Source organism: Capra hircus, chromosome 18, assembly GCF_001704415.2.
Source record: "Capra hircus breed San Clemente chromosome 18, ASM170441v1, whole genome shotgun sequence".
Lineage (NCBI taxonomy): Eukaryota > Metazoa > Chordata > Mammalia > Artiodactyla > Bovidae > Capra > Capra hircus.
Genome location: NC_030825.1, coordinates 64,149,130 through 64,172,265, shown reverse-complemented (window position 1 = coordinate 64,172,265; position 23,136 = coordinate 64,149,130). Strand labels below are relative to the sequence as shown.

General features: G+C 44.6%; 1 protein-coding gene across 1 annotated transcript in view; it reads left to right on the top strand.

Moving 5' to 3' along the window:
• NLRP2 (NLR family pyrin domain containing 2) overlaps positions 1-21,606 on the top strand; it is a 29,245-nt gene extending 7,639 nt beyond the window's left edge. Inside the window, exons 3-11 of the mRNA XM_005692978.2 lie at positions 10,192-10,263; positions 10,416-12,015; positions 13,946-14,116; positions 15,508-15,672; positions 17,055-17,225; positions 17,567-17,737; positions 17,997-18,167; positions 18,824-18,994; positions 21,404-21,606. Of these exons, the coding sequence (XP_005693035.2) occupies positions 10,192-10,263; positions 10,416-12,015; positions 13,946-14,116; positions 15,508-15,672; positions 17,055-17,225; positions 17,567-17,737; positions 17,997-18,167; positions 18,824-18,994; positions 21,404-21,542 (2,831 nt within the window). The 3' untranslated portion in view covers positions 21,543-21,606. The remainder of the gene's footprint in view (positions 1-10,191; positions 10,264-10,415; positions 12,016-13,945; positions 14,117-15,507; positions 15,673-17,054; positions 17,226-17,566; positions 17,738-17,996; positions 18,168-18,823; positions 18,995-21,403) is intronic.

Below are 23,136 nucleotides of genomic sequence, written 5' to 3'. Positions count from 1 at the left end.
CAGGAGGAGAAGGGGACGACAGAGGATGAGATGGCTGGATGGCATCACTGACTCAATGGACATGAGTCTGAGTGAACTCCAGGAGCTGATGATGGACACATGCTGTGATTCATCGGGTCGCAAAGAGTCAGACATGACTGAGCGACTGAACTGATCTGAACTAATGGTGAAAAAATTCTCCACAGTGAGGGAGACCCAGAGAGGTTCACAGAGTTACATGGAGAAAAGAAGAGGGAGCAGGGAGATAGAGGTGACCAGGAGAAGAAGAGGGGGAGTCAAAAGGGGAGAGAGCAGTCTAGCCAGTAATCAACTCCCTATGTGCTCTCTGCAGCCCAGAGCACCCAGAGAGATTCACAGAGTTAAGTAGAGAAGAGAAGGGGGAGAGAGGAGATAGATGTGACCTGAGAGAGAAAAGAGAGAGTCAAAAGAGGAGAGAGCAGTCAAGCTAGTAATCACAGCCCTAAGTGAAAATGGATATTGAAGATTCTTAAAGGTACAAAATTGACAGCAAATACCAAAGAGCAAAGATTAAAAATCTAGAGTAGAGGTTCAGTCAGTTCAGTTCACTTCAGTCGCTCAGTCATGTCTGACTCTTTGCAACCCCATGGACTGCAGCATGCCAGGCCTCCCTGTCCATCGCCAACTTCCAGAGTTGACTCAAACTCATGTCCATTGAGTAAGTGATGCCATCCAGCCATCTCATCCTCTGTTGTCCCCTTCTCCTCCTGCCTTCATTCTTTCCCAGCATCAGGGTCTTTTCCAATGAGTCAGCTTTTCATATCAGGTGGCCAAAGTACTGGAGTTCACCTTCAACATCAGTCCTTCCAATGAACACCCAGGACTGATTTCCTTTAGGATGGACTGGTTGGATCTCTTTGCAGTCCAAGAGACTCTCAAGAGTCTTCTCCAATACTACAGTTCAAAAGCATCAGCTCCCTCAGATTGTCCTCAGGGCATTCAGGCCTGGTCCTTACCCTAAGCATGCAGCCCACGCCTCCCTGTCCAGCCCCTGCTCGCTGGTGGCAGACAGGAGTGTCTGGACTACTTCTCCACTGGGAGTTGCAGTTAGGCACGGATTCTGTGGGGTTTTTTTCTTCTTCTTCTGGTTATGTTTCCCTCTGAGACTCCAAAACTCCCCACAGAGCCGCTGATGAGAGGGTTTCCTGCTGTTTGTAAACTTCTCCTCCTTCACGACTCCCTCCCCAGAACGAGTCTCCATCCCTAACCCTTTTGTCTCTTTTTGTCTTTTCTATTTTGTCCTACCTCCTTTCAAAGAGAATAGGCTGCCTTTCTGGGTATCTGGTGTCCTCCGTCAGCATTCAGAAGTTGCTTTGTGGAAGTTGCTCAGCATTCAAATGCTCTTTTGATGAATTTGTGGGGGAGAAAGTGCATTTTATTTAGTTGCCAATTTAAATTCAGTTTTTAGCTTTTTGTGAATTTTATTTTATCTTTATTTTTTGGCCACACAACATAGCATGTAGGATCTTAGTTCCCCCACCAGGAATCAAGCCCTCACCCCGTGCACTAGAAACATGGACTCTTAACCACTGAACCACCAGGGAAGTCCCAGCTTCAGTTTTTAGCCTACTGTTACCTCTTCAATGGACCGGTGTTGGTTTTAGGCCCTAAAACCATCTGGAGGGTGCAAATTTTTAAATCACTTGAAGAAACTCAGAGGGCTGTACAACTACAAAGGTCTGGGCTCTGAAACGTGCTCATTTCTTCCTTTTTTTTTTTTTTTTTTTTTTTTCAGAAACAGCTTTGAAGTCAGTTCAGGAAAATAAGCCTCCGTCGTTTGGTAAGTCACCTCATTCACAATCTCACTTTATCTAAAAGTGAGATTTTAGAATTCAGGACTGTTTTAATTAGAAAACACGGCATATTGAGCAGTAGGAACGCAAAGAAACAAAAGACCTCGCCTCTGCTGTCATCCAGGTGGGCAACAGTAAGACATCAAAAGCTACAATGAGGCAGTGTTTATGCCAGAAATCAGTAAATACGCACAAACATGAGAGAGAGAGAGTGAGCTTCCTCTTGGAATCTGAATAGGCTGAATTTTAGATGGCCCTAAAGCCAGGGTTGGCAAACCATGGCTTCCAAAGCAAATCCAGCCCACCGTGTGCTTCTGTAGATCCTTCGATCCCTGGGTCGGGAAGATCCCCTGGAGAAGGAAATGGCAACCCACTCCAGTACTCATGCCTGGAAAGTTCTGTGGACAGAGGAGCCTTGTAGACTATAGTCCATGGGGTCGCAAAGTCGGACATGACTGAGCAACTTCACTTCTTCACAAGCTAAGAATGGTATGTGCATTTTTAAATGGCTGGGAAGATCAAAAGAATACTTTACAGGGACTTCCTTGGTTTTCGAGTAGCTAAGACTCCATGCTCTCAATGTAGGGGGCTAGGGTTCAATCCCTGGGCTGGGAATTGGATCCCACATGTCACAACTAAGACCCAACTGAAAGTCACTCAGTCATGTCCAGCTCTTTGCGACCCCTTGGACTATACAGTCCATGGAATTCTCCAGGCCAGAATACTGGAGTGGGTAGCTGATCCCTTCTCCAGGGGATCTTTCTGACCCAGGAATCGAACCTGGGTCCTCCTGCATTGCAAGTGGATTCTTTACCAACTGAGCTATCAGGGAAACCTCAAGATCCAATACAGCCAGTAAATAATTTTTTAAAAAAGAAATATTTTATGGCCTATGAAAATCATGTGAAATTCAAATTTAACTGCATATTAATATAAATAAAAAAAAACAAAAAAAACAAAAATAAATAAAAAATATAAATAAACTTATTTGTACATAGTCATTTGCTTATATATTATATTACCTATGACTGCTTCTGCCCCACAAGGGCAGAGATGAGTAATTGCAACAAACTATATTGTGCATAAAACAGAAAATCTTCACTATCTGCTCCTTTGCAGAGGGGATTTTTTCAAAAGTTTGCTAATCTTGGCCAAAAAGGATTTTTGAATTTGTGATTTTCAACATTATCTTCTCTTGACATCCCCAGTATCTTTAAAAATAACTCGGGTTCAAGGCAATTGTAGACTAGGGGGCTGGTTTGAAAAGTGAAGACAGCCATTCATACATAATCCCCCTACCAAAAATCTAACTGCTTCTATTGATACACAAATATGTTAAATGTCCTACTGTCAGGATCTAAATTCAAACGTAAGCTAATGATCTATTAGAGGTGACATTTGGCAATGCTTTAAGGAATAGTACCAGCCTCAAAGTTGATATTTAATTTAATGTTGTAACTAAACTAGCGTCAGAGAGTTCGCTGTCTAAAATTCTTTCTGTTAGGGACTTCCCTGATGGTTCAGTGGTTAAGACGTCACCTTAAGGCAGGAGATGCAGGTTCGATCCCCACATACCTTAATGGCCAAAAAACCAAAACATAACACAGAAGCAATATTGTAATAAATTCATTAAAGACTTCATAATGTGGTCCACATTAAAAAAAAAAAAATACTTAACTCTTGGCAACATGACATCACCTGTATACAAACATTTTTCCCCAGAGCCCCTGCTCTCCTGTTTAATCTTCAAAATGAATGGTAGGTTGGCCATTTTTCACTCTGTATACTTATCCTGGAAGGCTCACCTGGAGTCTTACTGGCTATTTGTATGCCAAGGACTCTCCAGGTGACATCTTCAGCATTTCCCTTAACTTCAGATACTCATATCCTGTTGCCTCCTGGATACCTTTTCAGAAGTTCCACACACTCACCTCTTCTTTTGTTTTGCCTTTGAGGTCCTAGCTTCCTGACCAGGGATTGAACTCAGGTCCTCCGCACTAAAGCTCAGAATCCCAACCACTGGACCACCAGGGAACTCCCTCACCTCTTCATTATCCATGTTGCACTTGAAGTATTTCTTCTCCTGTATGACTTCTCCCTGTTCCAAGGTTGCATCCTAGGACTATGTAACTTTACATACCTTGTCAGAAACTAGGGAGTTTGTCTTGAAGGCTTTTTGATGCCCCTCGGAAAGAGCCATTGTCTGTATGTGCCCATTTCTTAACTGCACAGGAATTCAGTTGTCAGAAATGGCACTGAGATCATGGTCTGACACTTTAATTTTATCTCCAGAACCTCAATAACACTCTTTTCATGTAATCTGGGCTTAGACATTGAGACCAATTGTTGAACTTGAGACTTCTTGAAATCCCACTCTCTTATAAACAGAAGCTTCAATACTGGCATAGTGGCAAGACCATAACACCCTCCCTTTTCTTCAGGGATAACAAAATGTGAAAACCCGGAACAAACACAGCAGCATTTAGGAGAAGAGGAAGACAAAGAGCCAGGTTGATCTTAGGACGTCCAATGTTGGAGGAAACTAAATGAAGAGGACCCTTCCTGACTGTCCTCTCCCACTCTTCGGGGGAACCTCATCTCTCTCTAACTTTATTTTACCACTATTCATAGTCCCCTAGACATGTTCATTGTCAACCTAGACAGCATATTAAAAAGCAGAGACATTACTTTGCCAACAAAAGTCCATCTAGTCAAAGATATGGTTTTTCCAGTAGTCACGTATGGATGTGAGAGTTGGACTATAAAGAAAGCTGAGCACCAAAGAATTGATGCTTTTGAACTGTGGTGTTGGAGAAGACTCTTGAGAGTCCCTTGGACTGCAAGGAGATCCAACCAGACCATTCTGAAGGAGATCAGCCCTGGGATTTCTTTGGAAGGAATGATGCTAAAGCTGAAACTTCCATCCTTTGGCCACCTGATGCGAAGAGCTGACTCATTTGAAAAGACCCTGATGCTGAAGGCAGATTGAAGGCAGGAGAAGAGGACGACAGAATGAGATGGCTGGATGGCATCACCGACTTGATGGACAGGAGTTTTAATAGGTTCTGGGAGTTGGTGATGGACAGGGAAGCCTGGTATGCTGCAGTCCATGGGGTCGCAAAGAGTCAGACATGACTGAGTGACTGGACTGAACTGATTCATCATCCCCAGTTGTCTTATGGAGAATGCCTTCCTCCCTGTCTTATTCCTATTATGTAAGAATAAAGAGGGAAATAAACGTTTGGGAAAGCCAGAATTCAGTTCATGGAAAATCAGGAGTACGTGGTATAGAATTTTCTTAGATTTTGCCAATTGTTCAGACAACTTTGATAGTGCCAACTCACAGATTAGAAAATTGAGACCTATTGTAGGTGGCTGATTTGCCTCAACCGATGTGCAGGTCAGTTTAACGTTAGCCTCACTCTCAAGTCTGCTTCAGCAGCTCTGTTGAAGTATAATTTATGTATCATAAATTTCATTCGCTTTAAGTGTACCTGTTAATAACTTATAGTCAATTTACTGAGTTGTACAAAAATCACCGCTATTCAATTTTACAATCTGCCCATCACCTCCAGAAAGATCTTTCTTGTCCATATGTAACTGTTACCTGGTCTCTATCCCCCAAGTCCAAGCAGCCATTAATTTTTTTGTCTCTCTAGATTCTCCATTTCTGAATATGTGTGGTCTTTTGTGTCTTTTTTTTTACTTACAATAACATTTTTGAGGTTTGGGGGCTTCCCTGATGGCTCAGTTGGTAAAGAATCCACCTGCAATGCAGGAGACCCCAGTTCAATTCCTAGGTTGGAAAGATCTGCTGAAGAAGGGATAGGCTACCCACTCCAGTATTCTTAGGCTTCCCTTGCAGCTCAGCTGGTAAAGAATCTCCCTGCAATGTGGGAGACCTAGGTTCAGTCTCTAGGTTGGGAAGATCCCCTGGATGAGGGCATGGCAACCCACTCCAGGATTCTGGCCTGGAGAATTCTATGGACTGTATAGTCCATGGAGTCACAAAGAGTTGGATACAACTGAGCAACTTTCAGAAAAAAACGCTTTTGATGTTCATCCATGTTGTTACCTGTGTCACTGATCCATTCCTTTTTGTTGCTGAGTAATATTCTATTGAGTGGATATAAAATGTTTGGGTTGCTCATTCATCAGGGAAGGGAAGTTTGAGTCATATCTATTTATTGATTGTCTTGGATAACGTTACCATGCGCACTCTTTGTATAGAGGGTGCAAGTCTTTGTATAGACACATGCCCATTTATCTTGGGTGCTTACTTACGAGTTGCCTGTACTTTAATACTTGAGCTCCTATAATGACTTGAGACTATTATGGGGAAGATCCATTACCTGTTTTCTGGGCACTTCTTCCAGTCCCTTGGAAAAGAGAGACAAATAATTTCAATCAACCACATTGAGTTGTGATAGAGGCAGCATTTCCTGTTATGGTTCCCCAGAGTTCAGTTCAGTTCAGTTCAGTCACTCAGTCCTGTCCGACTCTTTGCGACCCCATGAATCGCAGCACTCCAGGCCTCCCTGTCCATCACCAACTCCCGGAGTTCACTCAGACTCGCTTCCATCGAGTCCATGATGCCATCCAGCCATCTCATCCTCTATTGTCCCCTTCTCCTCCTGCCCCCAATCCCTCCCAGCATCAGAATCTTTTCCAATGAGTCAACTCTTCACATGAGGTGGCCAAAGTACTGGAGCTTCAGCTTTAGCATCATTCCTTCCAAAGAAATCCCAGGGCTATTCTCCTTCAGAATGGACTGGTTGGATCTCCTTGCAGTCCAAGGGACTCTCAAGAGTCTTCTCCACATCACAGTTCAAAAGCATCAATTATTCGGTGCTCAGCCTTCTTCACAGTCCAACTCTCACATCCATACATGACTACTGGAAAAACCATAGCCTTGACTAGACGGACCTTAGTCGGCAAAGTAATGTCTCTGCTTTTGAATATGCTATCTAGGTTGGTCATAACTTTTCTTCCAAGGAGTAAGCATCTTAATTTCATGGCTGCAATCACCATCTGCAGTGATTTTGGAGCCCAAAACAATAAACTCTGACACTGTTTCCACTGTTTCCCAATCTATTTCCCATGGAGTGATGGGACTGGATGCCATGATCTTCGTTTTCTGAATGTTGAGCTTTAAGCCAACTTTTTCACTCTCCTCTTTCACTTTCATCAAGAGGCTTTTTAGTTCCTCTTCACTTTCTGCCATAAGGGTGGTGTCATCTGCATATCTGAGGTTATTGATATTTCTCCCGGCAATCTTGATTCCAGCTTGTGTTTCTTCCAGTCCAGCGTTTCTCATGATGTACTCTGCATAGAAATTAAATAAGCAGGGTGACAATATACAGCCTTGATGTACTCCTTTTCCTATCTGGAACCAGTCTGTTGTTCCATGTCCAGTTCTAACTGTTGCTTCCTGGCCTGCATACAGATTTCTCAAGAGGCAGGTTAGGTGGTCTGGTATTCCTGTCTCTTGGAGAATTTTCCACAGTTTATTGTGATCCACACAGTCAAAGGCTTTGGCATAGTCAATAAAGCAGATATGGATGTTTTTCTGGAACTCTCTTGCTTTTTCTATGATCCAGTGGATGTTGGCAATTTGATCCCTGGTTCCTTTGCCTTTTCTAAAACCAGCTTGAACATCAGGAAGTTCACGGTTCACATATTGCTGAAGCCTGGCTTGGAGAATTTTGAGCATTACTTTACTAACATGTGAGATGAGTGCAATTGTGCGGTAGTTTGAGCATTCTTTGGCATTGCCTTTCTTTGGGATTGGAATGAAAACTGACCTTTTCCAGTCCTGTGGCCACTGCTGAGTTTTCCAAACTTGCTGGCATATTGAGTGTAGCACTTTCACAGCATCATCTTTCAGGATTTGAAATCGCTCTACTGGAATTCCATCACCTCCACTAGCTTTGTTCATAGTGATGCTTCCTAAGGCCCACTTGACTTCACGTTCCAGGATGTCTGGCTCTAGATGAGTGATCACACCATTGTGATTATCTGGGTTGTGAAGATCTTTTTTGTACAGTTCTTCTGTGTATTCTTGTCATCTCTTCTTAATATCTTCTGCTTCTGTTAGGTCCAGACCATTTCTGTCCTTTATCAAGCCCATCTTTGCATGAAATGTTCCCTTCGTATCTCTAATTTTCTTGAAGAGATCTCTAGTCTTTTCCATTCTGTTGTTTTCCTCTATTTCTTTGCATTGATCGCTGAAGAAGGCTTTCTTATCTCTTCTTGCTATTCTTTGGAACTCTGCATTCAGATGCTTATATCTTTCCTTTTCTCCTTTGCTTTTCACCTCTCTTCTCTTCACAGCTATTTGTAAGGCCTCCCCAGACAGCCATTTTGCTTTTTTGCATTTCTTTTCCATGGGGATGGTCTTGACCCCTGTCTCCTGTACAATGTCACGAACCTCATTCCATAGTTCATCAGGCACTCTATCTATCAGATCTAGGCCCTTAAATCTATTTCTCACTTCCACTGTATAATCATAAGGGATTTGATTTAGGTCATACCTGAATGGTCTAGTGGTTTTCCCCACTTTCTTCAATTTAAGTCTGAATTTGGCAATAACGAGTTCATGATCTGAGCCACAGTCAGCTCCTGGTCTTGTTTTTGTTGACTGCATAGAGCTTCTCCATCTTTTGCTGCAGAGAATATAATCAATCTGATTTTGGTGTTGACCATCTGGTGATGTCCATGTGTAGAGTCTTCTCTTGTGTTGTTGGAAGAGGGTGTTTGCTATGACAAGTGCATTTTCTTGGCAAAACTCTATTAGTCTTTGCCGTGCTTCATTCTGCATTCCAAGGCCAAATTTGCCTGTTACTCTGAGTGTTTCTTGACTTCCTACTTTTGCATTCCAGTCCCCTATAATGAAAAGGACATCTTTTTTTGGCGTTAGTTCTAAAAGGTCTTGTAGGTCTTCATAGACCCATTCAACTTCACCTTCTTCAGCGTTACTGGTTGGGGCATAGACTTGGATTACTGTAATATGAAATGGTTTGCCTTGGAAACGAACAGAGATCATTCTGTCGTTTTTGAGATTGCATCCAAGTACTGCATTTCAGACTCTTTTGTTGACCATGATGGCTACTCCATTTCTTCTAAGGGATTCCTGCCTGCAGTAGTAGATACAATGGTCATCTGAGTTAAATTCACCCATTCCAGTCCATTTTAGTTTGCTGATTCCTAGAATGTTGATGTTCACTCTTGCCATCTCCTGTTTGACCACTTCCAATTTGCCTTGATTCATGGACCTGACATTCCAGGTTCCTATGCAATACTGCTCTTTACAGCATCGGATCTTGCTTCTATCACCAGTCACATCCACAGCTGGGTATTGTTTTTTGCTTTGGCTCCATCCCTTCATTCTTTCTGGAGTTATTTCTCTGCTGACCTCCAGTAGTATATTGGGCACCTAATGACCTGGGGAGTGCCTCTTTCAGTATCCTATCATTTTGCCTTTTCCTACTGTTCATGGGGTTCTCAAGGCAAGAATACTGAAGTGGTTTGCCATTCCCTTCTCCAGTGGACCACATTCTGTCAGACCTCTCCACCATGACCTGCCTGTCTTGGGTTGCCCCACAGGCATGGTTTAGTTTAGACAAGGCTGTGGTCCTAGTGTGATTAGATTGACTAGTTTTCTGTGAGTATGGTTTCAGTGTGTCTGCCCTCTGATGCCCTCTTGCAACATCTACCATCTTACTTGGATTTCTCTTACCTTGGGTGTGGGGTATCTCTTCACAGCTGCTCCAGCAAAGCACAGCCACTGCTCCTTACCTTGGACAAGGGGTATCTCCTCCCGCCGCCCTTCCTGACCTTCAACATGGGATGGCTCCTCTAGGCCCTCCTGCGCCCGCACAGCCACCACTCCTTGGACGTGGGGTTGCTCCTCCATGCCACAGCCCCTGGCCTTGGACGAGGGGTTGCTCCTCCTGGTCGCCACCCTGGCCTCAGGCATGGGGTTGCTCCTCCTGGCTGCTGCCCCTGGCCTCGGAGGCGGGGTGGCTCCTCCCGGCCGCCATCCCTGACCTCGGACGTGGGGTAGCTCCTCTCGGCTGTTCCTGCACCGTCGCAGCCTGGCACTCTAGGCCTCTGCCCCTGATCTCGGATGTGGGGTAGCTCTCGGCCGCACTTAATGCACTGGCCGCCGCCGCTGCCTGCATGCAACTTGGTTTAGAGGACTCAGTTGCTATCTTCATCACTATAAACCCAACTTTACACATCCCAGCACACACCATGGACAAAAAACTTAGATTCTGGACTCCTTGGAGTCTACTTTCACACCCTATTTCTGGTTTTAAAAAAGAAGAAGAAGTACACCAGTCTTGCGTCAAGCTCACTTTAATTTGTATTTTTGCAGAGCTGGCCCAAGTACAGGAAGAAGATGTCACAAACCTACAAGAAACAGAAGATTTGGAAGGAGAAAAGCCAGGTCTGTCCTCTCTACCTGGAGTGAGTTTTGTGTCGGGTGGTTCTTTATAAACCTCATTTCTTCTTTTTCCCTTTCCTGCTTAAAACAAAGCATCATCTCCCTAATGAATAACAAACTATATTCTGTCTATCCCCTGACTCTTATCACTGAAGGTAAACAAGATAAATACAGAAATATATTGAAGAAGAAGTTCTGTCAACGCTGGAAGAACTTCTGGCCCAAAATCAGTGAAGATGTTCGTATCGTCACCCAAAGATATGAGACCCTGATCCCATTCTGTAATCCTAAAATGCTGGCTGGGCCATTTCCATACACTGTGGTGCTGCACGGTCCTGCCGGCGTTGGGAAAACCACCCTGGCAAAGAAACTGATGCTGGACTGGACACAGGACAACCTGGCAGAGACCTCCAACTCCGCCTTCTACCTCAGCTGCAAGGAGCTCAACCACATGGGGACGTGCACCTTTGCAGAGCTGATATCTGCCAACTGGCCACATGTGCAGGACGACATACCCGCGATCCTGGCCCGGGCACAGAAAGTCCTGTTCATCCTCGACGGTTTTGATGAGCTGAAGGTCCCCTCGGGGGCGCTCATCCACGACCTATGTGGCGACTGGAAGAAGCAGAAGCCGGTGCCCGTCCTCCTGGGAAGTTTACTGAAGAGAAAGATGCTGCCCAAGGCCACCTTACTCATCACCACCCGACCAGGCGCCCTGCAGGAGCTGCGGCTCTTAACAGAACAGCCGCTCTTCATAGAGATCGAGGGGTTCTTGGAGGAAGACCGGAAGGCGTATTTCCTGAAACACTTCGAGGAGGAGAGTCAGGCCCTGCGAGCTTTCGACTTGATGAAGAGCAACGCGGCTCTGTTCCAGCTGGGCTCGGCGCCCTCCGTGTGCTGGCTGGTCTGCACCTGTCTGAGACAGCAGATGGAGAGGGGGGAGGACCCCGCCGCCACCTGCCGGACCACCACGGCCCTGTTCCTGCGCTTCCTCTGCAGCCGCTTCCCCCCACCGCGCGGCGGCGGCCCCAGGCGGGGCCTCCAGGCTCCGCTCAAGCCCCTGTGCCTCTTGGCTGCTGAGGGCGTGTGGACGCGGAGCTCCGTGTTCGATGGGGAAGACCTCAGGCGACTTGGGGTGCACCCGTCTGCCCTCTCTCCTTTCCTGAACGGGAATATTCTCCAGAAGAGCGAAGACGGCGAGGCCTGCTACTCTTTCATCCATCTCAGCGTCCAGCACTTTCTGGCCGCCATGTTCTATGTCTTGGAGCCGAAAGAGCAGGAGGAGGAAGGGCTGGGCGGCTGCTGGTGGCACGTCAAGGATGTGGGGAAACTGCTGTCCAAGGCAGAAAGGCTGAAGAACCCCAGCCTGACCCACGTCGGGTACTTCCTGTTTGGCCTCTGCAACGAAAGAAGGGCCATGGAGCTGGAGGCGACTTTCGGCTGTCTGGTATCAACAGAGATCAAGCGGGAGCTCCTGAAATACACGCTGATGCCCCATGGGAAGAAATCCTTTTCCGTGATGGACACGAAGGAGGTTCTGAGCTGTCTGTACGAGTCTCAGGAGGAGCAGCTCGTGAAGGATGCCATGGCCCACGTTAAGGAAATGTCCCTGCGTTTGAAAAATAAAACGGATGTCGTGCACTCATCATTCTGCCTCAAGCACTGTGGAAACTTGCAGAAACTTTCACTGCAGGTAGAAGAGGGGATATTCCTGGATAGTGATAGCGCACTGGAATCAGGCACTCAGGTTGAAAGGTGAGAACTCATTTTTTTACCTGGCTAGTTCTCCTATCTTTTGCCTTATTCCATGGTTCATTAACAAAAAGTCAGTGTGTCTTTTTCCCTCTTGCTTAAGGTCAGTAAGTGGCCTTTTGTGGCCTGTGTCCTGCCAGCCTAACATTCAAGGCAGGAGGTATGATGGTATTAGAAGTGGGAGCTTTGGAACCAGACCTTCTTTGGAGACCCACCTCCATTTTCCTTTAGCCAAACCATTTTTTGCAAATGTCTCCACCTGTTTCAGTCTGCAGGTTGGCTGTGTAGATCTGGGGAGACGTATGACATGGTGGTCCCATTTGCGGCATGACTTCTAGAAAAGCGTTAAAGATGGAGTCAGGAGTTGAATCTGCCGAGTTTCTGAACCCTACACCTCACCCACGATGACGGAGACTCTCTCCCAGGAACTTCACCTTACAGATAATGAGATGGCCAGTTATGAATCTTTGTTATTTTCAATTTCGGCACAAATAACATCAACTGAGATCATGTGCAGTTTCCAAATACGTCTAACTTGGCACCTACTAGAAACAGGTCACCTTCCATGTTAAGATGAAGATACTGGCTTCAGAAAAGAGTGTGTGGCTGGGATTAGAGCTCAAGTCTGTTGGCTTATAAAGTCCTGTGGTCACAATCTAAAATCTCTACCTCACGGTGATGTGTAATACCTGTCGACATACTGATATTCATCTTATCAACCCACCTCTTCCTCCCTCCTAGGTTGTTATCTGAAGTCTGTGTCTAAAATCTTCATGTATATTTGTTGAACTAGAATAAAATGCCCTCATTAGCCCCCTGGTGGAGGTGTCTGTTTTACATATTCCCTTAACGTTCTCTCATTTTCCTTCACCACTTGGTGAAGTCATAAGCTTGATTTACTTCCAGGAAGTGTTAGGACCATGATAACATCAGCATTTCTCTACCTTATGGATCCATCTATATTCATATTCTAATTTTTCCCCTTCTTTCACTCAAATATTTTGACAGGCTTGCATACTAATTTATCTAAATCTTTGTTTAGTCATTGAGTTGTGTCTGACTCTTTTGCAATCCCATGGACTATAGCCCGCCAGGCTCCTCTGTCCATGGGATTTCCCAGGCAAGAATACTGAAGTGGGTTGCCATTTCCTACTCCACAGGATCTTCCTGACCCAGGGATTGAACCCAGGTCTCCTCTTTCCTCTGCTAAAATCCTTCCACTCAAAAGCAATCACCAGAACAAAATAACCATTCTTTGAGAAATCTTTGTACATGAATATGCAACCACTTAAAGATTGTATTTTCTCAAAATTTTATGGACATCATCTTAGGTCAGCAAATATGGTTATAAATTAGCTTGAATATTACATACATGGATTTACCATCAAATATCCAAATAACTTCCATTGATGTGTACACCTACTCTTAAGTGTTTATCAGTGATGTATATTGCTTTCAATCTTTGATCAATGATATGGTTAGAATTTTGCTTTATTTTAAGGCTCTGTTAGGTTGACATGTGAGAAGTTCAATTCTTTCTCCAGTAATATGTCTTAGGTATTGGGTTGTCTGATACTTGTGCTAAATAATTAAATCACCCAGCTTTTAGAGTTATAATTTCTTATTAGGGCCTCCCAGGTGGCTCAGTAGTAAAGAATCCACCTGCCAGTTCAGGAGATGCAGGTTCGATCCCTGGGTCAGGAAGATCCCCTGGAGAAGGGGATGCCAACCCCCTCCAATATTCTTGCCTGGGAGATCCCGTGGACAGAGGAGCCGGGCAGGCTACAGTCCAGAGGATCACAAAGAGTAAAAGACAGCCGAGCAACTAAACAACGATAATGCACAGAGCAACCCGAAACACATGGAGATGGACAAATGTCACTTTTCTCTCCAGCAGTATTTGTTAAGTCCCTCCTTCGTCTCTTTCCCGTAGGTCCCAGAATGAGCAACACATGCTCCCTCTCTGGATGGATCTTTGTTCTGTGTTTGAATCAAACAGGAATCTGCTCTTTCTGGACATCAGTCAGAGCTTCCTCAGTACCTCTTCAGTGAGAATTCTTTGCGAAAAAATAGCCTCTGCTGCCTCTAGTCTCCAGAAAGTGGTGTAAGTAGCAGCTAGTCCCTGGATTAAAACTTCCAGGGCATCTCCAAGCTTCTTACATTTTCGTCCCCCTAAGACAGCATTTTAGTTAGAGTTTTCCTGGACCTGAGGTTCGTTTGTGTAGCTAGTCCTCTTTCGGTATTTTTTTCTCAACACAGAGAAATAAGAGCTCTTCCCACTTTGGGTTTCATTGGCTCTGCAGTCCTGATTCTAAGCCCAAGAGCATTCCTTGGAGTCAAAGTATTCAGCAGGCTGTTAACCAACATTTCAGAAATGGAGACTTGATTGAGATTAAAACGTGCTGATTTGGGGTCATTTAGGACCACAGCCCAAGAGACACAGATTCAGGAAATGCTTGAACTGTGTTCCCCCTGACTACAAAATTGAGGAGGTTTATAAAGCAGAAAATGCAGTGTTACAGTCAGTTACCTGAGTTGTTTATCAAGAATTATAATTGGAGCTGGCAAGAAGTAAGAGTGCTCCTTGAGCAAGGATTGCTTGGGGTTTGAAATGGTTGCATAGTTACAAGGGGAGATTGGAGGGACTATAAGAGTGGGGTTGGAGGGTGGTGTCCTTGGGCTTTTTAAGAAAGTGCAAGTTCTCAGTGATGCAGAGAGGTGTTTGAGACCAGATTCTCAGTAGCCACCTGACTCCAATTTTGAATACCTGAACTGTGATTCCTCCATTATAATTTTGTCATCAAGAACATAACATTGTTGAAATGCATCCATTGGTAACACTTCAAGGAAAAGAGATGCTGCCTTATCTTTCTCAAGAAGCCATAGGAGAACAGCTTTTGTCTAAAATGACTGCTTATGACTTGGAGCTTCTGCTTTCATAAGATCTGTCTATCGTCTATCTGTCTGTCTATCCATCTATCCATCTATGACATGACAGCTGCTAACAGCTCAGATCTTTTTCTTCTATGAGAAGAACTGGATAATTAAAGTTATTTCCTGCTTTAAAAAAAATGAAACTTGAGCTTCTAATTGTAATGAGCTGTTCATTAAACAGCACAAAGTGTCAGGTATGCAAGATGGTAAGCTCTGGTGACCTGATGGACAGCAGTGTGATGACTGCTAACATTACTGCTCTGAATACTTGAAATTTGCCAAGACAGTTCATCATAAGTGTCCTCACCGCAGAAGAAAAGAAGGAAGGGGATCTGTGTGCAGTGGTGGCTTGATAGTAGGGGTGACTTCACAAGGCACTTGTATATCAAAACATGGAGTCATACGCTTTAAATATACAGTTTTATCTGTCAATGGTATGTCAATAAAGGCAAAAATGTGAAAAAAAATCAACTCTAACATTTAAGCCCATGGCAGCTCTTTATTCTATGTGTGTGCAGTATAGGTATACAAACTCCAGCTAACACCTGTTTCTTTTCCCAGCCTCAAAAATATTTCCCCAGCTGACACTTATCGGAACTTCTGCATGGCTTTTGGTGGTCACAAGACTTTAACACATCTGACCCTTCAAGGAAATGACCAGAATGACATGCTTCCCCCATTGTGTGAGGTCTTGAGGAACCCCAAATGTAATCTGAAATATCTCAGGTATATCAGCCTCACCACTGCTGAAAACCCTCAGCCTGTGAACAGAGCTAGCACAAACCTAGATGGCAATGCTGTGCAAATCAGAGGGGGCAGGAATCCCTTATTCTGACTGGATACCCCACGCCAGTACTCTTGCCTGGAAAATCCCATGGATGGAGGAGCCTGGTGGGCTACAGTCCATGGGGTTGCTAAGAGTCAGACACGACTGAGCGACTTCACTTTCACTTTTCACTTTCATGCATTGGAGAAGGCAATGGCAACCCACTCCAGTGTTCTTGCCTGGAGAATCCCAGGGATGGGGAAGTCTGGTGGGCTGCCGTCTATGGGGTCACACAGAGTCGGACATGATTGAAGTGACTTAGCAGTAGCAGAGTCAGAATGACTTAACAACTAAGCAACAACCACCACCACTTACGGCACATGCCCCAGAATAGAAAATGAGCTGGAGGGGACTCCCCTGGAGGTCCAGTGGCTAAGACTCCATGCTTCCCTTGCATGGGGTGTGGGTTCGATCCCTAGTCAGGGAACAAAGATCCCACATGCCAGGCAGCGTGGCCCACCCCCCCCCCAAAAGAAAGAAAAACATGTTACCTGTATTCTACTCCTGGAAATGCATATTCTTTATCACGATACTATATATTATGTTCCAATAAAGTTTTATTTGCTCATGATGAAGAATGTATACCTCCAGGAATAGAATACGCATCTGCAGATAGAATATAGTTGCACAATATGCTCGGCTGGCTGGGTTTCTAAATAAGTAGTTCTTGGTGCATCATCTCCAGACCACCAGCAGCAGCACCATCACCGGGGAACTTGATAAAAAGATCCAAATTCTTGGGTCTCACCTGGATTCTTCAGAATCAAATTCTGGGTATATGGTCCAGGAATTTGTTAAAAGACATCTTCCAAGTGACTGCAGGATACCTTAAAACATAGATCGCTGGCCTCTACATCTAGAGTCTCTAGACGATTTGCATTTCTACACAGTTACCAGGTGGTGCTGATGCAACTGGTCCAGGAATCACACTTGGACAACCTCTGCTCCAGATAATTTAGTCCAGGGTTAACATAATGGCATGCTAAGTCATTTCAGCTGGGTCCAACTCTTTATGACCCCATGGACTGTATCCCACCAGGCTCTTCTGTCCATGGGATTCTCCAGGTGAGAATACTGGAGTGGGTTGCCATGCCCACCTCCAGGGGATCTCCCCAACCCAGGCATCAAACCCACGTCTCTTAGTCTCCTGCACTGGCAGGTGGGTTCTTTACCACTAGAGCCACCTGGGAAGCACTAACATAACAGAGTGAGACGAAACTGCAGACAACTGTGTGTCCAGTGTCTGGTCCTCATGAATGCCTTGTTGCCATTTCTCCTGCAGGTTGGTGTCTTGTTCTGCCTCCGCTCAGCAGTGGGCTGATCTCTCCTGCTGCCTCAGAACCAACCAGTCCCTCACATGCTTGAACCTCACAGCAAATGAGCTCCTGGATGAGGGAGCCAAGTTGCTATACATGACCCTGAGATATCCGACGTGCTTCCTACAGAGGTTGTCGTAAGTCTCTCCTCTCTTTCCATTGAGCGTCTTTGTGGTAGATGTAGGGTCACACAGAGAAGAGAAGAGGTGACACCTGGAATTGCTGGGTGAGCAGGATGGAGCGCCCCACTGATATAGATGCCTTGCTCCCACTTTTGGCCCCAGACAAATGGCTCATGTGACTCACCCTTCTCTCATTCCTGTCCCTTTATGACCACGATCACTAGCACACCACTGACAGAGGGCAGAGGATTAACAAAAAGGGGTGTGACCGAGGACTCTAGTCATTGAAGACAGCCAAGAAAGTTGGGTCCTGGAAATGCTTTCACCATCTGGCTATCTGTGTGGTGCTTTTGCAGGTTGGAGAACTGTCACCTTACAGAAGCCTATTGCAAAGATCTGTCTTCTGCTTTGATTGTCAACCAGAGGCTGACCCACCTGTGTTTGGCCAAGAATGCTCTTGGAGATCGTGGGGTGAAACTGCTGTGTGAGGGCCTGACTTACCCTGAATGTCAACTGCAAACCCTGGTGTAAGTCTGTGCTGGCTGTGTGTGTCTGTGTGTGTGTGTGTCTGTGTGTGTGTGTGTCTGTGTGTGTGTGTGTCTGTGTGTGTGTGTGTGTCGTATGTATACATGCATACTGCATTCAAGTAGGGCAGTTTCTAGTTACCGTCTCCAGCGTCTTCAAACTCATCTAAAAAGCCATGGCTTGAGATAGATGGTCATGGTTTTGGTGTGTCTCACTGGTGAGGAAAAAGAAATTTTTTTCTTCATGTGATCTGATTTCTAGGCTATGGTGTTGCAACATAACCAGCGATGGCTGCATTCATCTCTCGACACTCCTCCAGCAAAATTCAAGCCTCACACACTTGGATCTGGGGCTGAATCACATAGGAATTATTGGATTGAAGTTTCTGTGTGAGGCTTTGAAAAAACCACTGTGTAAACTAAGATGTCTATGGTGAGTTACGGTTTTGTGAACTTTAGTCTATATCTAAAAGGTACTATCAATATAGCAGACCTCCCCCGCAATTTTCATTGAGCATTTTAAAAATTCCACCAGGATGGGGCTTTCCTGGTGGCTGAGTGGTAAAGAATCCACCTGCCAATACAGGGGACACGGGTTCGATCCCTGATCTGGAAAGATCCCACATGGCATAGGACAACTCTAAAGCCTGTGCTCTGGAGCCTGTGAGCTGCAAGTGCTGACGTTTGCACACCCTGAGCCCATGCTTCCCAACAAGAGAAACCACTGCAGTGAGAAGCCTGAACGTCATAACTAGAGAGTAGCCCCCACATGCCGCAACTGGAGAAGGCCCACACGCATCAGCGAAAACCCAGTGCAGCCAAAAGTAGGCAAGTCTTTAAAGAATAAATAAAAATTAAAAAAAAATAAAATAAAAATAAAGAATAAATAAAAATTAAAAATTCGACCAGGATGCCATTTTTCATACCCACACGCAAAATTTAATCCCCAAATTCATAGTGAACCACAGAAGACCCCAAATCAACCCTGACCACAAAGACCACTACCACCCAAGTGTGTGCCTGGCATATGGGGTGGTATCAACAAGCATTGGTTGAGTAAATCAGTGAATGTGTGTGTTTCACCTACAGGTTGTGGGGATGTGCCATCACTCCCTTCTGTTGTGCAGAACTCTCATCTGCCCTTAGAAGCAATCAGAACCTGATCACGCTGGACCTGGGCCAAAATTCCTTGGGGTCCAGTGGAGTAAACATGCTGTGTGATGCCTTGAAACTTCAAAGTTGTCCCCTCCAGACACTCAGGTATGATCCTCCTACTCCCCTGAGTGTTTGCTCCATGATCCTAGGTTATGGGGGAACACAAACTACAGGAACTTGTAGGCATTTAATGCTCACATTCAGCTTTCATTTATTGATGTCTGGTTATGAGATAATTTTCCCATAGGTTCCTTCCGTTGTTTTGACAGAGAAGATGAGTCGAAGGAGACAAAAACTCAACCTGGAAACCAAGAGGCTGGACTTAGGGTTTGTCTACCTGAGGGGGGAGTTGTGGCGGCCAGCGATTGTCTCATTAGGGAAATGGAATCACAGCTCTTATATGGTGTTTTGGGAAAGTTTGTTTGTGGACTGTATTAGTTACAGAGGTCCAGTGGGTCAATGCCAGACTTAGAAGCATGTTCTTTGGAGTGAGTTTGCTGTCTAATCGAAGTAATCTGTGATCATAGAAGCTATCAGCAACTGCTTGTCTTCTACTTGCTCACTGTCCTATTGTTCTTGCTCTATTGCTGATTTGCTGCTGCAGCAACAGAGAACCATAAAACTCTTCCCAAGAGTGTGGGAACTTTTTTAAATCCTCAAATGCAACCTAGACAATTAACGGCTTTTGTTGTTGTTCATCCACTAAGTCAGGTCCGACTCTGCAACCCCATGGACTGCAGCACACCAGGCTCCTCTGTCCTCCGTGATCTCCAGAGTTTGCTCAAATTCATATCCATGGAGTTAGTGATGCTCTCTAACCACCTCATCCTCTGCTACCCCCTTCTTCTTTTGCCTTCGGTCTTTCCCACCATCAGGGTCTTTTCCAGTGAGTTGACTCTTCGTATCAGGTGGCCAAAGTATTGCAGCTTTGGCTTCAGCATCAGTCTTTACAATGAATACTCAGTGTTGATATTTTCAGTATTGACTATTTGATCTCCTTGCTGTCCAAGGGAGATGTTGCTGTCCAACACATTTGTATCTTCTGATCTGTCCTTTGCACCCCATTTCTGATTCCTTCAACACTTTCAACCACACACAGATCATCTGTGGGACTATTTTTTTGTTTTTCTACCAAAGACTATGACCAACCTCTGACAATCATGAACAGACACAACTATGTCTGACCTTGAAGGGTCATGTTTTAAATATTTTGAAGCTAGTTTGCCTATATTTTGGCAAAAATTATATTGATTGCTGACAAGGTTTCTGCTCAAGCTAGCTTAAGGTTAATGGGATACATGGAGTTTGGGGACAGGGGTGGTCTGTCAGCTTTACTGAGATATAATTAACAAAATTGTATATATTTAAGGTATGCAATGTGATATTTTGATGTATGTATATATTGTGGAATGAGCATCACAATCAATGTAATTAACACATCCATTGCCTCATATAGTTACATTTGTGTGTGTGGTGTGAACACATAAGATCTACTCTCTTAGCAGATATCAGATATACAATACAGTATTATTAACTATAGTCACCAAGCTGTACATAAGACCCCCAAAACTTTTTCATCTTATAACTGAAGGCTTGTTGCATGGATATATTGTGAAACTCAAACAACAAAACAGATTTTGATTAATATGCCAGCAAAATCGGGACTATAATGCCAATCAGAAACACAGCAGCCAATATCCTTGGTCTCCTGGTTTTATAATTAAATTATAATTTTAATTTAATTATTCCCTCTGCTTCCCCAGTCCCCATTTCCACATACACATGAGTGAATATGGTTACTAAAAGGCAAATCGAAGAAATGAGACTGGTCTTATCACAGGTCACATACGGGGTGGCAGTTATCTAGAAGCTCGTAGCCAAGGAGCATAAAAAGCTAATCCCACTGACTTAATTCAAGTGTGTCTGCCTGATCCTGGATTCACTAGGTAGAAGTTATCAATGTTATGGAATAGGTAGGTTTTAGACGGACATCACAGAGGTATTCATCGACTCCATCTCTAGCGCCAAGCATGATGTGATAATCACCCAAGATCATTCAAGCACCCAAAGCTATGCAGTGTCTTTATATCATCACAATGTTAACCCAGGGCTTCCCTGGTGGCTCAGGGGTAAAGAATCCACCTGCCAATGCAGGAGACCTGGGTTTGATCCTGGCTCAGGAAGATGCCCTGGAGAAGGAAATGGCAACCCACTCCAGTATTCTCACCTGGGAAATCCCATGGACAGAAGAGACTGGTGGGCTACAGTCCATGACTGTAAAGTCAGACATGACTTAGTGACTACACCACCACCACCACCAATGCTAACCCAGTAGCATCTTTTTTCCTGACCAAATCAATCTGGAACTCTACTTTGCAGCATAGAATAACCAATGGAGATGGCCCTTGCTCTGTAAATCCCTAAATCATGAGCTTTGCCAGGCACCTGGGCATTTGGAGTGAAGTTCCTCAAAGCAATAAGAAAATGTTCTCTCTCCCACATTCTACCTCCTAGGTTGAAGATAGATGAATCTGATGCTCGAATCCAGAAGCTGCTGAGAGAAATGAAGGAAAGCAACCCACAGCTGACTATTGAGAGTGATCATCGAGACCCAAAAGATAACAGACCTTCTTCTCATGACTTCATTTTCTGAATCCCCCTGGAGCCATTCATTCCCCAGTAAATTCCTAGATCATCAAGGTGATGGTGAACTCCCCAAGATCCTTCTCAATGTTGTTAGTTGCTTAGCCAGATGTTAGTTTAGCCGTGGTTGAGCCTCTGGTTTACATAAAACATACACTCATCACTTAACCCTGGGGTGGATGAAATGTCTGTGTCTTGAGTATATCAAGAAAAATAAAGGTGAAAGCATTCATGAGTGAAGCCTTATTTATGAATGGATTCCAACTGAACTTAGAGAAAAGCTACTTTATTCAGGGAGAACTTAGCCCAGGGGTAAGGGAATGGGAAAGAAATGTTGGTGATCACATTGATTTGTCTGCGAAGTCATTGCCCAGATCTGGTATTTCTTATCTGTGTGGCTAGATACCTGACAAGTCTTCCTCATTGGAGTATTTCTCCTACTAACCCCGCAATATTTTGCAGGCCTCTTAGGTGCTTCAGTGGCCTTCCCTGGTGGCTCAGAAGGTAAAGGATCTGCCTGCAAGGCAGGAAACCAGAGTTCAGTCCCTGGGTCAGGAAGATCCCCTGGAGGAGGAAATGGCAGCCCACTCTAGTTTTCTTGCATGGACAGCGGAGCCTGGTGGGCTACAGTCCATGGGGTCGCAAAGAGTCAGACACGACTGAGCGGCTAACACACACATACATGAAGTACGTGCATGATGCCGCCATTGCTCTGATTAACTTTTAATGATTCCATGTTAATTTAATGATTCCACAGAAAACAGAACTTCATGGTATGCATAGCTCTTCTTACAGCCCCCAGAATTCCCTTGTGACATACAGAAACCCCAAATTCCTTAAAGCAACAGTACAAGAATTACTTTTTTATTAGAACCTTTATTTTTTGCTTTGCTTTTCATTGACGTCTAGTTGATTTACATTGGTGTGTTAATTTCTGCTGTACAGCAAAGGGACTCAGTGATATATGCATCTATATATTCCTTTTAATGTTATTTTCTATAAGAATTACTTTCTTATTAAGCACTATTTTCTTCCAAACCTTACTTCCTTCTAGATAGTTCCTCTAGCCCAAGTGGCACAGAGGGCACACTAGGGGCGGGCTCTGAGCTCAGAGTCGCCAGGCTGGCAGTGTTGGGGGAGAGGCCAGATCGTGCCAATCTTCATCACAGCTCCTGGGGGAAGTTCCCTAACAAAGTCAGGGTCTGAGGTTCACTCTGGTAGGAACTGGAACCCCAGATGTGTACCAGAATCATATTCATGGGAGAGCCAGCCTGGACTTCATCTGAAGACTGTGTCAGCAACAGAGAGGCTTCTGTTTAGCAGGAGGGCACCCAGCTAGGTGCCACAGTCTGGCAACAGGAAAAGGGAAGTATTTCTGACTTATGTCACTTACCTCCCTAGGACAAGTGACCCCACACAGACAGGGATGGATGTCAGGGAGTAAAGTTGGGTTGGTTTGGTTTTTTTTTTTCCTTTTTATTAAGGTGAAATTCATGTAAAATAAAATTTACCACTTTAAGGTGAACAACTCAGTGCCATTTAGTACGCTTTGTTATGAAACCACCACCTCTACCTAGCTGCAAAAGGTTTTCATCATTGCAAAA